The 12,386-nt window shown below is 42.1% G+C and overlaps 1 protein-coding gene across 1 annotated transcript in view; it reads left to right on the forward strand.

The window, feature by feature from the left end:
• The first annotated feature begins 437 nt into the window (after positions 1-437).
• Positions 438-12,386, forward strand: part of MSLN (mesothelin) — a 53,633-nt gene continuing 41,684 nt past the window's right edge. The window contains exons 1-3 of the mRNA XM_070955314.1: positions 438-450; positions 680-1,411; positions 2,700-2,899. Coding sequence (XP_070811415.1) covers positions 438-450; positions 680-1,411; positions 2,700-2,899 — 945 coding nt within the window. The remainder of the gene's footprint in view (positions 451-679; positions 1,412-2,699; positions 2,900-12,386) is intronic.

The raw sequence follows: 12,386 nt of genomic DNA on the forward strand, positions 1-12,386 counted from the left end.
TTAACATTGGCGACGAAGGTGGGATTGAGGCACTGAGAAGCAAGCCGAAGAAGAGCTACCTACAGCAGATTTGGCCAGGCTGATGAGCCGTACACAGCAGAACTGCCACTATGTCTGCATTCGTACCGCCAAAGCCTTTTGACCCGGCTAGAGAGAAGTAGGGGTCATACATGATCCGGTTCAGCTGCACATTGGAAGCCAGCGACATGCAGGGCCTCCCTGGGAACCAAAAGACAGCCCTGTTCCTGAGCCACTGCGGACCAGAGGTCTTTGACATGGCGGAGTCACTTTCGGAACCGACTCCAGTCCAGACCATCTCGTGGGAAGTGCTACAAGCCACGCTCAAGGCACACTATGCCCCGATACTATCGAAATTTGTGCAGCACTAGGAGCTCCGGCAGCGAGTACAGCGTGAAGGAGAGCTGATCAGCGCGTACATGGCCGCCCTGCGTAAGGCACTGCGAATACCGGGATCTCGAAGACGCGTTCCTAGAGCAACTAATCTGTGGAGTGAGAGATATACGCTTACAGAGAAGGTTGCTCGCAAGACAGAATCTGACTCTACCCATCGTTCTTGATGAGTCCAGGGCACACGAGTCATCAACCAAGGCTGCGGAGACACTGCAACAACCAGCTAACCCAAAGGAAACCCCAAGGTTGGCGCTGGTGCACTGAGAAGCCACCCAGACCAGCAGGGAGGAAGAGTCGGAGGGGGACATCTTCCAAACTGAGAGGCAGACTCGGGGGCAGAAAGAGCAACATGGAAGCTGTTCGAGCTGCGGAGGGGCACACCAGAGGTTCAGGGATGCCATCTGCAGGCGTTGCGAGAAGAAGGGACATTTGGCGAGAGTCTGCAGGGCAAGCCTACCAGCCAACCACAAGCCCTGGGACAACTTCAGCCAATCAGAGCCGGTGCAGCACAAGCGGACCAATAAAGATGGCAACCAGAGGGAAAGGCGCGAATTTCAAAGCCACGAGATCTGCAGCACCTTGATTGGCCAGGCCAGCGCAACCATCGAGAAAAAAGTCCACACAACGGTCGAGATTGAAGGACAACCCTGCGAGATGGAGATCAACACCGGGTCGTCCCTGTCCATCATGTCCTGGGCTACCCTGAAGGCCGCCCTTCACAACATCAAGAAGAGCCAGCTCCAGATCCAACGAATCCGGCTGCGAGACTACCAGGGGAATAACATCCCTGTGGCAGGAGTCGGCACGTTCCAGGTCACCTATGGTGAGTACCGGAAGGAGCTACCCCTCACCGTGGTCAATGAGACACTACCGAGCCTCCTAGGGCTGGACTGGTTCAAGGCCCTAGGAATGGGATTCACCAGCATCCACAGCACCAGCGGCAGCACCCTGAAGGATGACCTCATGCAGGAGTTCCAGGACTTGGCGACCGGCTGGGCAAGTACATGGGGACCCCTATTTCCTTTAACCTAGACCCCAACGTACCTCCGATCAGACTGAAGGCTAGGCAAGTGCCTTTTGCGCTCAAACCCAAAATTGACTTGGTGTCAGCCTCCGCCTTTCCTGCTTTGGCTGCCATAAGAAATGGGAGGGGGAGAATTAGAGAGCGTGGGGGGGAAGCGTGCTAGAGGATTTTTGAAGAAACAAAACTTAATCTCCGAAGTGGCTATCAGGTCAACCGTCATCACGTTCCTGATTGATGACGATGCCAGACGTGCTTCCACCTGACCTCTGGAAGACCTTTGGATTGGGTGATTGATGATGGACAGTGGGAGGGGATGTTTTCTATATGCAATTTTCGCGCCTATTACTTTAGTTTCAGTTTTTCCTTGGTGGCGTTCACTTCATTTTCTAGTAAAAGTACATTACTCTATAAATAATGGAGTTTGGCTTATTCTTTCCTGGACTTTGAAGGAAACACACCTGACACTTGGAATTGGATAAGCTAATCAAGCAAGGGGTGTTAGTCCCAGTAGATCACACTAAATGGGAGACCCCAATAGTGACCCCGGTCAAATCAGACGGGTCTGTGCGCATCTGCGCAGACTACAAATGTACCTTAAATAAGGCCCTTCAGCAGAGCGCATACCCTGTCCCGATTGTGCATCATCTGCTCCATTCGCTGGGCCCTGGCAAGATCTTCACGAAACTCGATCTTGCGCACGCGTACCAGCAACTACCGGTAGATGGCGCTACTGCGGAAGCACAGACTATAGTCACCCACAGAGGTACATTCAAACGCACCAGACTCCAATTCGGAGTCAGCATAGCCCCCGGACTTTTTCAAAGTACCATGGAGCGTCTGTTACAAGGACTGCCAGAGGTAGTGCCCTACTTTGATGATGTACTCATTAGCGCAACAGACGAGAAACAGCTAGGGGACAGACTAAGGCGGGTGTTGGCCAAATTCAGGGAGGCTGGACTGTGTGTAAAACGGAAAAAGTGCATGATTGCAGTCCCCTCTGTGGAATTTTTGGGGTACCAGGTGGACGGATTGGGAATACACCCCACCGAGAGCAAGTTACGAGCCATCTAGAATGCACCCACACCAACAAACAAATCGGAGCTACAGGCTTTCTTGGGTCTCCTCAACTTTTACACCATATTCCTAAGAGACAAGGCCGTGGTCGCTGAGCCGCTACACCGGTTACTGGCCAAAAATGCACCTTGAGTCTGGGGGAAGGCTGAAGCTGCCGCATTCAACGCAGTGAAAAAACTCTTATCCGCAGACAGTTTCCTGATTCAGTATAATGCGATGCTACCACTTGTTTTAGTTTGCGACGCGTCCCCTTTTTGCGTGGGAGCCATCTTGAGCCATAGACTGCCGAACGGGCTAGAGGCACCCATCGCCTACTACTCTCGAACCCTGTCCAGCACGGAGCGGAATTACAGCCAGCTGGACAGAGAAGCCGTCGCAGCAGTGTCGGGGGTAAGAAAATTTCACAAATACCTATTCGGCCGACATTTCAAATTGGTCACGGACCATCGTCCACTTCTGGGCCTCCTGGCTGGGGATCAGCCCACCCCCGCTGCCTTGTCTCCATGCATGACACATTGGACCATCTTCCTGGCAGCTTACTCCTACCACCTTGTCCACCGGCCGGGACTGAGTTTGGGGTATGCTGATGCCCTCAGCCGCTGCCCACTACCGGACCTCTTAGAAGTCCCAACCCCGGAGGCACCAGTTCTCCTCATTGATGTTTTGGACTTGGGGCCTCTCACTTCAATGGAAGTAGTGAGAGCCTCAACTAAAGACCATGTGCTGAGAACTATCATGAGTTGGGTCATGAGGGGTTGGCCAGCAAAGACTGAGGGCGGGAAATTCAAAGCATTCTTTATCATTTTTTTTTTGGTATGATGCAAGGGGGGTGTTTGTTATGGGGTGACCGCGTCATTGTGCCCTTATGCTTAAGGGAGAAAGTTTTAAAGATGTTGCATGAAGGGCACCCCGGAATTGTGCGAATGAAGGGTCTAGCTAGAAGCTATGTATGGTGGCCCCAAACGGATAACAACATCATTGAGTGGGTGGGGAAGTGTAATCCCTGCCAGGAATCCAGGCCAGATCCCCTCACAGCACCAGTCAGGGAATGGGAGTGTCCCCAGGGGCCCTGGTCAAGGATACACGTAGATTTCGCAGGGCCATTTCACGGCCAAACCTTTATGGAGATCGTCGATGCCTTTTCGAAATGGCTCGAGATCATCCTCATGCAATCCACGACTGCTGAAGCAGTCATAAAAGCACTCCGGAAACTCTTCGCCACCCACGGATTGCCCTAGTATCGGATAACGGACCCCAGTTCACCCCAACACAATTTGAGGGGTACTTGGCATCCGGCACGCACTCTTGGCTCCATTTCATCCGGCCAGTAATGGATTGGCTGAGAGATTTGTGAGAACAGCCAAAGAGGCACTGGCATGGCTGGATGCGGGAGACTGGCAAGCCCGAATAGACAAATTCCTAGCAGTTCAACACACCACCCCTCATACAGCCACGGGGCACAGTCCAGCCCAACTCCTTCCTCCTCAGGGTAGGAAGCTCAGGTGTACCTTGGACCGATTACACCCCAACTACTCCCCGGATGGGTTTAGAGGAGCCGACCAGAGGTTACGGGGGTTTCAGATAGGGACACCAGTGTTCGCAAGAAACTACTCAGAGGGTCCCCTATGGGTGGCTGGGGTAATCTCTGACATCAAGGGCCCAAAATCATACACAGTAGACGTGGGAGATGGGAGGATCTGGCGTAGGTATATCGATCAACTGAGAAAGAGGTTGGCTGGACAGCCAGAAATGTACTCAGAAATGCCAAGCCCTGACTACCCAAGTTTTCCTATAACAGCTAGCTCAAGCCCAAGAAGGTCGGAAGACTTAGCTACAGAATCTGGGATCCAGCACCACCCCAGCGAGACGCCACTCCCAGCCGAGGAGTTCAATGCCCCTGATGTCCAGGAAGTTCCATTGGTGGAGCCAGGAGAAACAAAAGGCTCCTCCGACTGGCTCGACGCCACGCCTCAGACTGAACTGCGCAGATCAACTAGGGCCCGGACATGCCCTGGTCACCTGCACGAGTTTGTATACAAATGTATAAACTAAGTGCCTTCTGGGAGGGGAAGGGTGTTATGTATATAGTTTTGGCAGGAGATTTAAACCACAATAGGTCACTTGTGATTGATCAGCTCCCCGGCTGGCCGGGTATATAAGGAGGGCTGTTTGCCTGTAACCTTTGCCGAAGTCTCACTATACATTAAAGAGCAGTTGTCACTACTTTGCTTCTGCCTCCTCAATCACCCAATTTAACAAGTTCCTTGCTTCACTGTGTGCAAAAAGCCTTTCATTTGTACTATGTCCTATATACTATACCTAGGGCAAAAGATTGGCAATGGTATGTAAGCTCTGGGTTTTTCTAAAAGCCATGATGCTGCTTCTTTGGTGACAAATTATAAACCACTCTTGTCACCCAGCTGCAACAAAGAAAAGAGAGAGGTTTATGCTGCCTTGGAATATTTTTGTGTTTTCCACTAAGTTAATTACCTGGTCAAATTGTAGTTCAACATTTTTGTAGTTATTATGTGTGGTGTGGAAAAAGATAGTTAATCATCATTGGTTTACAAATCTTCAGTTCAAGAGGAAGACCATTTACAAAAATAGAATGGCTTTTTACAGAACCCATTGAATGTTCTGGTTTTGTACACAACATACATCGATCAATAAACTAACCAAATGCCCTGGTTTTACACAACACACTAAACACGAGAAGAACTGTTAAAGCCAACCAAATTCCACCTGCTGTTCAAATGCAACTGATAGGTTTGAAATTCATTTGATTATATTGCGTACAGAACCAGAGTGCTGACTTCATATGTAGGACAGCTGTATTCAGCTGGAATACAGCTGGATGATATTCAGTTCTGTTTTTACTGGGGTTTACCAGACTGGGCTGCAAAATTCAGAATAACTATCTCTAGATGGAAGCAACAAGTTAAAAGCTTCATCTTTCTTTGTTATCATCTTGTGCAGTCTATTTTTGATCATGTGAGTTGTATAATGATGGGAAGTGACCAAAAATTTAATACCAATGCACGTATTAGGCTTCCAGAAGGTCCTATTTTGTTTTAAACAAAAACAGGCAATATTTTAATATAGGAAATAGATTAGTGCTGCAGAGGGAATGCAATAAATGTTGCTTTTAGCACAGAATAATGAAATATTTGATTAAATAAATAAAATAAATAAATAAATAAATATAAGTCAAATTAAAAATAATAACTACTACTACAGTGAAATTATACACTAAATCTACCAATACATTAAATCCACCAGTAGCTGAGTGCAATGATATTAATTCATACTACAGAATTTTACATCTACAATTTTAGCAGCACACCTTTGGAGAGGAGATATACAATGGTATTAAAATTGGGTTTATCTGTGGTCTTCCCTATTTAAAGGAGTGAAATAATAAAGTATGGGCACCAAGAGGAATTGAGAACAAAGGAAACCAAAAAGCTGAATGACATCTACTGAGATGTCTGTTTGTACTAGTTCCTCTGTGTTTTGTAATAATGTTGTAACACGTCCTTGGGTTGATAAAGGATTGAAGGAAGCAAAGCCTTTGAAACAATCATGTCCCTCAGAGAAGCACTGATGGATGGAAGATCACTGAGCCATACAGTGAATGGACAACAGTGAATGAATAGCTTCTGTTGGGCTGGCCTCTCTGGCTGGAAGCCACATGCCTCCACCTTTTTTTCTTTCGTCCACTGCTGGCTCGTGGAAATTGGGGTCCATTTCTCAAAGGCTTCCTTTTCTATTTATTTAGCTATTTATTTTAGCAATTTAACCTGTCTCAATAGATAAAAGTATGAATGCTGAGTAATCTTTATAAGGGCCTTAAGAGCCCCTGCCTGTAGGTTTACAATGAAAAAAACCAGCATAAAGGAAGAGAGGAAGAACAGGGAATGGGGAGAAAAAAGACATCACAAAAGTCAATCCTATAAAAACTTTCATTTTGCTGCTGAATGTTGATGGTGAAACACAGTAGCTGCTGCAGTTTTACCAAAAAAGTCATCCCTCATGTTAATATAATCTGTGCAGTATATTTAAATAAAAACATTGCATATTCTATATTTAAATGAGTGCATATTTTAAGATCAGTGCATACTTGAAAGAAAAAGAAAAATCAGTGCATATTTTAGAATTAGATTAATTTAGATTGGATTACAGAAAAATCAATATATATTTTAAAGAACATTAAATCATTTGGCAAATAAAATATTTTCTGCACATCTATTATTATCACATGAAAGGATTCATACTAAAAATAACTCCATTCTTCTTCCCTCCCACCTTCCTCTCTCCCACCTTCCTCTCTCTTTACTCCCACCTTCTCCCACCTTCCTCTCTCTTTACTCCCACCTTCCTCTCTCTTTACTTCACAAGCAATAGAAAATAATGACACCAGTCCTAGATTTTAAAAGAGCTGATTTTACAAACTCAGAGAGAACTTGGAGAAGATTCCTTGGATGAAAATCCTTAAGGGGAAAACAACTCACAAAGTTTATGAAACTCTGAAAAATATGATCATAAAAGCCCATCACAGCACACAATAATACTGAAAAAGAAAAACAAGAAATCGAAGAAGAAACTAGCATGGCTGCACAAAGATCTCTTTGACAAATTGAAAGACAAAAAGGACAAGTACAAAAAATGGAAAGAAGGACACATAACTAAGGCAGAATATCAGCAGATAGCCAGAATCTGCAAAAACAGATTAACAGAGTTGGAAGCAACCTTGTATTTATTTTTTTATATATTTATTTATTTCATTTGTTTGTCAAACATGTACAAGATAACAAGTATAGGTATGAACATAAACATGAACAAAGGAAGTAAATACAGATAAATGGGGACAGTAAGACAGGGACGGTAGGCATGCTGGTGCGCTTATGCACGCCCCCTTTACAGACCTCTTAGGAATGAGGTGAGGTCCATGGTAGACAGTTTGAGATTGAAGCTGTGAGGTTGTGAGGCTGTAACAGCGGAGTCAGGAAGAGCATTCCAGGCATTGACCACTCTGTTGCTGAAGTCGTATTTTCTGCAATCGAGTTTGAAGCGATTTACTTTGTGTTTGTATCGTATGTATTGTAGGTCATCTAGTCCAACACCTGCCCAAACGGGAGACCCTATACCATTTCTGACAAATGACAGTCCAATTTCTTCTTGAAAACCTCCAGTGATGAAGCTCCCATAACTTCTGAAGGCAAGCTGTTCCAGAGCAGAGTGTAAGACTTTATTTTTCTCTGCAGTCCTAAATTGCATTAACAGAGGGATACAATCAAGATCAAGTGAGGTATTAATACCACTTTTTAAAGCCTTAGTAAGACCACACCTAGAATAATGCATCCAGTTTTGGTCACCAAAATATAAAAAAGATGTTGAGACTCTAAAAAAAAAGTGCAGAGAAGAGCAACCAGGATGATTAGGGGACTGGAAACTAAAACATATGAAGAACGATTACAGGAACTGGGCATGGCTAGTCTAGTGAAGAGAAGAGAAGAACTAGGGGAGACATGATTATAGTCTTCCAATATTTGAGGGGCTGCCACAGAGAGGAATGGGTCAAGTTGTTTTCCAAGGCACCAGAAGGCCAGACAAGGAATAATGGATGGAAACTGATCAAGAAGAGATTCAATCTAGAAATAAGGAGAAATTTTCTGACAGTGAGAGCAATCAACCAATGGAACAGAAATTACATTTGGAAGTTGTGGGAGCTTCATCACTGGAAGCTATAGGATCTGCTCAGTGGTGGGTTCCTCCTGGTTCGGTCCGGTTCGGCCGAGCCGGTAGCGGTGATGATATGACGTCACCGAACCGGTTCTCCCCCCCACCCTGCCCTTGTTATTCTTACCTTTTATTTGGTCCCACCCCCAATCTATTGCTGCCTCCTGAGTCCCAGCTGATGGCTAGAGGAAAAAAAACTGTTTTAATTCTTGCCGCGGGGCTTCAAAGAGCCGCCCTATAGCCAATGGTGGGATTCTGCCGGTTCTAGGAGCTGAACCGTTTGTTAAATTGCTGGCTTGCCCCGCCCCTCCGCACCACTATTTATTGCCAATAAATAGTGGTGGGTGAGGGGCGGGTGAGCCAGCAATTTAACAAATGTTTCGGTGTTTTTTTTGTAATTTTATTGGCCCGTGGAGCTTCAGCATAGGCTAATTAGCCCTTGATTAGATCGGCTCCCAACTCTCAACTGATTTGTCTCAGCTGTTTTGCTCAGGGCTCTGCTGCTTCCTTGCAAAGAGTCCTGGAGCAGATTTTTTTTCCCCTAGCTATGCTGAAAAACAAAACTGAAAGTAAAGCAGGCTGTTGGCTTTGCTATTGCTGAAACGTTGGAAAATTAGGCAGGCAGATTTCTTTTCTTTTTCCTCACCAAAAAAAGTAGGTGCAAACAATGGGAAATTTAGGGAAAAAGAGGAGAGTTCAAGATTTTAAAACACAAAAGAAAAAAAGCTCTATTTAACTAGGGAGTTGTAATAATTGAGATACTATTAATTGTATATTGTGTTGAAAGCAGAAATGGTTAAGTTGTGGTTTGGAGGAATATATGGGGGAAATTATTTGGTTTATTATTATTGGTAAATATAATTAATGGATTTGTAAGAAATTGGATTGCATGGAAATAATTGGAATATTCATGTTTATATTGATTAATATACAAAAAAGATAGTTATATAACTAATTGATTTATATTAAAATGTTGAATTTATATTAAACAACTGTAATATTACATAATTCACCAATGTGAGGATGGATATAAAAATAGATGACAATGGGAAGGGGTATAATATAGAATAGAAGGGAAAAATTGAATTTGATTAAGATTAGAGATGAGGATGAAGGGTAATATTGTTTTTTTTACAAAAATAGATGAGGAATAAATATGGCAAAAAGGAAATATAGAAATTGTAAATTTAAGTGAAATGACTAAACACTGTTTAAATTTGTGAACCGGCCAAATACTCTGTTCAAAGAAAATACATTGTATGTTTGTATGAGTCTTTCTAATTATTGTTATTTATTCATATTTGTTCTCTTTTATTCTTTAAAGTTTAACAATTCATTCTTTAACTTAATATCTTTATATTTGTTTGGGGTTGGCTTTCTTCCCTTTCATCTTTTTTATTGTACAGCAATCTTTCTCCTCAAACCTACCACCCCTCTCTTTCCTTCTTACTTTCTCTTCCTCCCCCTCTTCTTCTCCTCCCTACTTCCTCTTCCTTTCTCCTTCTCCTCCTCTCTTCCTCCCTCTCTTACCCTCACTCCTACTCTAATTTCCCTTCCCTTCCTTCATCCCTCTCTATTGCTGTATCCTTTTATGCATATGGACTACTCAGAGGGCTGAAAAAGTTATTTCTGACTGGTCCTCGCACTTTTGACCAGTCCTCGAACTTACGACTGTCCTCACATTTTACATTTTTGCCCTATCTTGTCACCATGGTGAAGAGAAGCAATTGTGAAATGAGTGACACGGTTGTTAAGAATGCTACAATGGGCTTCCGAGGAAATTGTTGGGGTAATTAAACAATTAAAAATAGGTAAGGCTCCGGGAACAGATGGACTAACAGCTGCTTATTATAAACATTTACAATTTGAAATGCTAGAACCACTTGAAATTTTATTTAATAAAATACAGGTAGGAGGAGGAGTACCAGCTTTTGGAAAACAGCTTTTGTCTCACTAATTCCAAAGGAGGATCAAAATTCCATTAAAACTGAGAATTTTAGGCCAATTTCACTTTTGAATACCGATTATAAGATTTTTGCTAAGATACTAGCTAATAGACTAATGCCAGTTATGCAACAAATAATTCATAATGACCAATCAGGGTTCATAAAAGGGAGACAAATGAAATATAATTTTAGACAACTTGTAAACCTGCTGGAATATTTGGAAAAAAATAACCAAGTCCCTGCAGCGTTTATATTTTTGGATGCAGAGAAGGCATTTGATCATTTGAACTGGCAATTTTTGTTTAAAATAATAGAGAAAATGCATTTTGGGGAATATTTTACACAATCAATTAGAGCGATATACCAGCAACAAACAGCACAAATAATAATTAATGGAGGTTTAACAGAGGTTTTTAGAATTGAGAAAGGAACAAGGCAGGGGTGTCCTCTGTCCCCATTGTTGTTTATCTTGACTTTGGAAGTGCTATTGAATAAGATACGTGACTCAGAAAAATTGAAGGGTATTGTAATTAGACATCAAGATTATAGATTAAGAGCATTTGCCGATGATTTGGTTGTTACCTTATCCCAACCTATAGAGTCGGCTCCATATATATTGGATATAATTGATCAATATGGGAAAGTATCAGGATTTAAAGTTAACTCACATTAGACAAAGATGATAATTAAAAATATGTCTATATTTGAAAGAGATGAACTAGTAAGAATAACAGGGTTTGAAATAGCGAAAAAGGTTAAATATCTAGGAGTGTATATAGCAGCCTCAAATACAAAATTATACAAAAATAACTATGAGGACCTATGGCAGAAGGTACAGAAGGATATGGAGAATTGGAAAAAATTACAGTTGTCTTTATTGGGAAGAATTGCAGCAATTAAAATGAATGTGTTACCTAGATTCTTATTCTTGTTCCAAATGATACCTGTGCTTAAGAAAGATGAAAATTTGAGAGAATGGCAGAAAGGTGTTAATACCTTTATCTGGGCTGGGAAAAACCCAGAATAAAGATGAAAATTATACAAGATACACGTGAAAGGGGGGTCTCAAAATGCCTAATTTAAGATTATATTACGAAGCAGCGGTCTTATCACAAATTAGTGATTGGTTTAACTTAACTGAGGGGAGAATTTTGAATCTAGAAGGTTATGATTTATTATATGGATGGCATGCCTATTTGTTATATGACAAAAAAGTGGATAAAGTATTTAAGGCCTATATACTTAGAAATGCTTTGTTGAGGGTTTGGAAAAAATATCAATATAAGTTAAATTATAAGATACCTGTATGGGCAAATCCTAGACATGCAATAGAAAATATAAGTATAGAACAAAAACAGGAGGTGATTACTTATAAAGAGCTTCTTATTGTGGAAAGGGGGGTAATGTATTTGAAATCTTTAGACACATTGAGAGAAGAAGGTATAATTTATACATGGTTTCAGTACGTTCAGCTTCAAGCTAGATGGAAGGAAGATCAAAAAACCGGCTTCGTGCAAAATGAGGAGAATTTGGTAAAACAAATTAGAGACCAAAAACAAATGCATATTAAAAGGCTGTATAATGCTTTATTGGAAATAGACTCTGAGACGGAACTGGTTAAAGATTGCATGATTAAATGGGTGCAAAATTTTCAAGAGCCAGTGATGATGGAGACTTGGGAAAAGATTTGGATTAGAAATGTGAAATTTACACAAGCACAAAATTTAAGAGAAAACTTTTATAAAATGTTTTATAGATGGCATTTAGATCCAAAAAAATTATCATGTATGTATCCTAATGTGCAAGCTAAATGTTGGAGATGTGACTGTGATGATGCAACTTATTATCATATATGGTGGACTTGTAAAAAAATCAAAGCATTTTGGATAAAGGTTTGGTGGGTGATGCAGAATATTTTTAAAAAAAGACTGAAATTTACTCCGCAGTTGTTTTTATTGGGTATAACTACGGACTGTACAGTTGCAGAGACTAAACTGATTTTGAACTTGATAACAGCAGCAAGATTGTTGATAGCACAACATTGGAAGAAGGACTTTTTGCCTACTATTGATGACTGGATATTGAAAGTAACTAATTTAGCTGAAATGGTTAAAATTTCAGCATATTTGAAGGATCACACACAAGAAAGGTATATACAGGACTGGAGAAGATGGATTGATTACATTCAAAAT

This window comes from Pituophis catenifer, unplaced genomic scaffold (genome assembly GCF_029215685.1).
Source record: "Pituophis catenifer annectens isolate HBS135680 unplaced genomic scaffold, rPitCat1.0.hap2 SCAF_16, whole genome shotgun sequence".
Taxonomy (NCBI): Eukaryota; Metazoa; Chordata; class Lepidosauria; order Squamata; family Colubridae; genus Pituophis; species Pituophis catenifer.